The 1,827-nt window shown below is 40.2% G+C and overlaps 1 protein-coding gene across 1 annotated transcript in view; it reads left to right on the top strand.

The window, feature by feature from the left end:
• The window catches only part of RFC3 (replication factor C subunit 3), a 15,685-nt gene that overhangs the window by 3,756 nt on the left and 10,102 nt on the right, over positions 1 to 1,827 (top strand). The window contains exons 4-5 of the mRNA XM_018554136.1: positions 40 to 137; positions 1,267 to 1,448. Coding sequence (XP_018409638.1) covers positions 40 to 137; positions 1,267 to 1,448 — 280 coding nt within the window. The remainder of the gene's footprint in view (positions 1 to 39; positions 138 to 1,266; positions 1,449 to 1,827) is intronic.

Raw genomic sequence — 1,827 nt, 5'->3', positions numbered from 1 at the left:
AATTAAGAATAACCCAGACTGTATTTGTTTCCTTCCCAGTGATGCTGGCAATAGTGATCGTGTTGTCATTCAAGAATTGTTGAAGACTGTGGCCCAGTCACAGCAACTTGAGACAAGTACACAGAGAGATTTTAAAGGTTTGTATCTAGGCTTGATGAATGACCAGCAGTGGCAATCTCTTTAAATGGAACCTGTCATGTTAACCTAATAAACTGACATTATTTTGGGTGCCTGAAAATGCCTTAGTTTTTAAACAAATTGTTCACTGAAACCTTGATCATAGAGAATCTTGATCTGCTGGATCATAATCAGAATATAGATGGAAGTCACCAGAACCAACACTCCACCGTCCTCGGAGGGATACACATAACTGGCTCTCACACAAAGGCAGCTCGTTAGCAGTCAGGCAAACTGGAAATCTGGCAAAGAATAAGCACAACAAAAAGCACCTCCCTAGTGTAGAAAGTCTTTTAACATGGGTACAAAAAATGAAAAAAAGGCCTCAGTCATGAAGGGGTTAATCAAGGTGAACAATAAGACTTGTACTTCCAAACGTCCAATGGTAGCCTGTAATGACAGAAATCACAGCAGCATTGTAGGAACCTGAGGTTCTGACAAAAGGGGTATGGCCCCAGAAACGCGTCTGCATGCCTTAAGCTTTGGCTGTTTAAACCAATCCTACATTGCTGCTGTGAATTCTGTCATTACAGGCTGTTTACCATTGGATGTTTGGGAGTACAAATCTTAAGGTGCTCATACACTGGTCGAATTTCGTCCGTTTTGTTTTTTTATGTACCGGCTAAAATTCGCACAGTGTGTGGGGCTGTCGATCAATCAGAGCCGTCAGACAATGAGCTGCCTGCTCTGATTGGGTATTCTGACAGGTGCCAGCAACGTAAACAGCGGGATTTCTTGCTCGACATGCTGTTGATGGAGGAATTGGGCCGGGTCAATTTGTTCAGCCCGCGGGTTGAACCAATTGTATGGCCAGCCTTATTGTTCACCTTTTTTATTAATAGAGACTTTCTACACTAGGGAGGGGCTTTTTGTTTTGCATAATCAGAATATGTCAATGTGTATTTAAAAAGTTTGGTAGAAGAAGAGGAAATAGTTTCCTTTTTAGGAAAGATGCTAATAGAACAATTCTGACACATGATCCATCCACTATTTTTGGGTCCCCTGCGACAATCCTGTACTCAAAAGTGAAGGTTTTTTGATTGATTACATGTTACTTATTGTTGAAACTTTTTCCTTTTCTTCTTGCAGTTGTATTGCTGACAGAGGTGGATAAACTTACTAAAGAGGCTCAGCATGCTTTGAGAAGAACCATGGAGAAATACATGGCTACTTGCAGACTCATTCTGTGTTGTAATTCTACATCTAAAGTCATCTCTCCAATACGCAGCAGATGTTTGGCAGTTCGTGTCCCAGCTCCCAGTATAGAAGAGGTAAAACTTGAGTTGATTGAGATTTATTTTGTTTCAAAACTTGGTCTAGGTGAAAGGTTTCATTTTTGATCTCACTACTGTATCTGAAGCACTTTCGGTGCCAAGCATTGTGGCCTGTTTACCAGTTATAGTTTTCTATTACCTGCAGAATTGTGATCTGTAAAGTTAATGTGCACAATTATGTGAATGGAATTTTTGAGGCAGCTTATGTACCAGATTTAACCCTAATAGTGACAGTTTGGGGCTTCTTCTATCGCACACTATGATTATAAGTCTGGTTATACACCACCTGCCTCACCCAATAAAAGGTTCCATCAGAATTCATCATTCAATGATCAGACTGAAATATAATTGTTTCCTATAGGTAATGGTACAGTTT

The sequence above is a fragment of the Nanorana parkeri genome, unplaced genomic scaffold (genome assembly GCF_000935625.1).
Source record: "Nanorana parkeri isolate BGI_ZX_2015 unplaced genomic scaffold, ASM93562v1 scaffold8, whole genome shotgun sequence".
Classification (NCBI taxonomy): Eukaryota; Metazoa; Chordata; class Amphibia; order Anura; family Dicroglossidae; genus Nanorana; species Nanorana parkeri.
The sequence above is the reverse complement of the archived record's forward strand: the minus strand, read 5'-3'. Positions and strand labels throughout refer to the sequence as shown.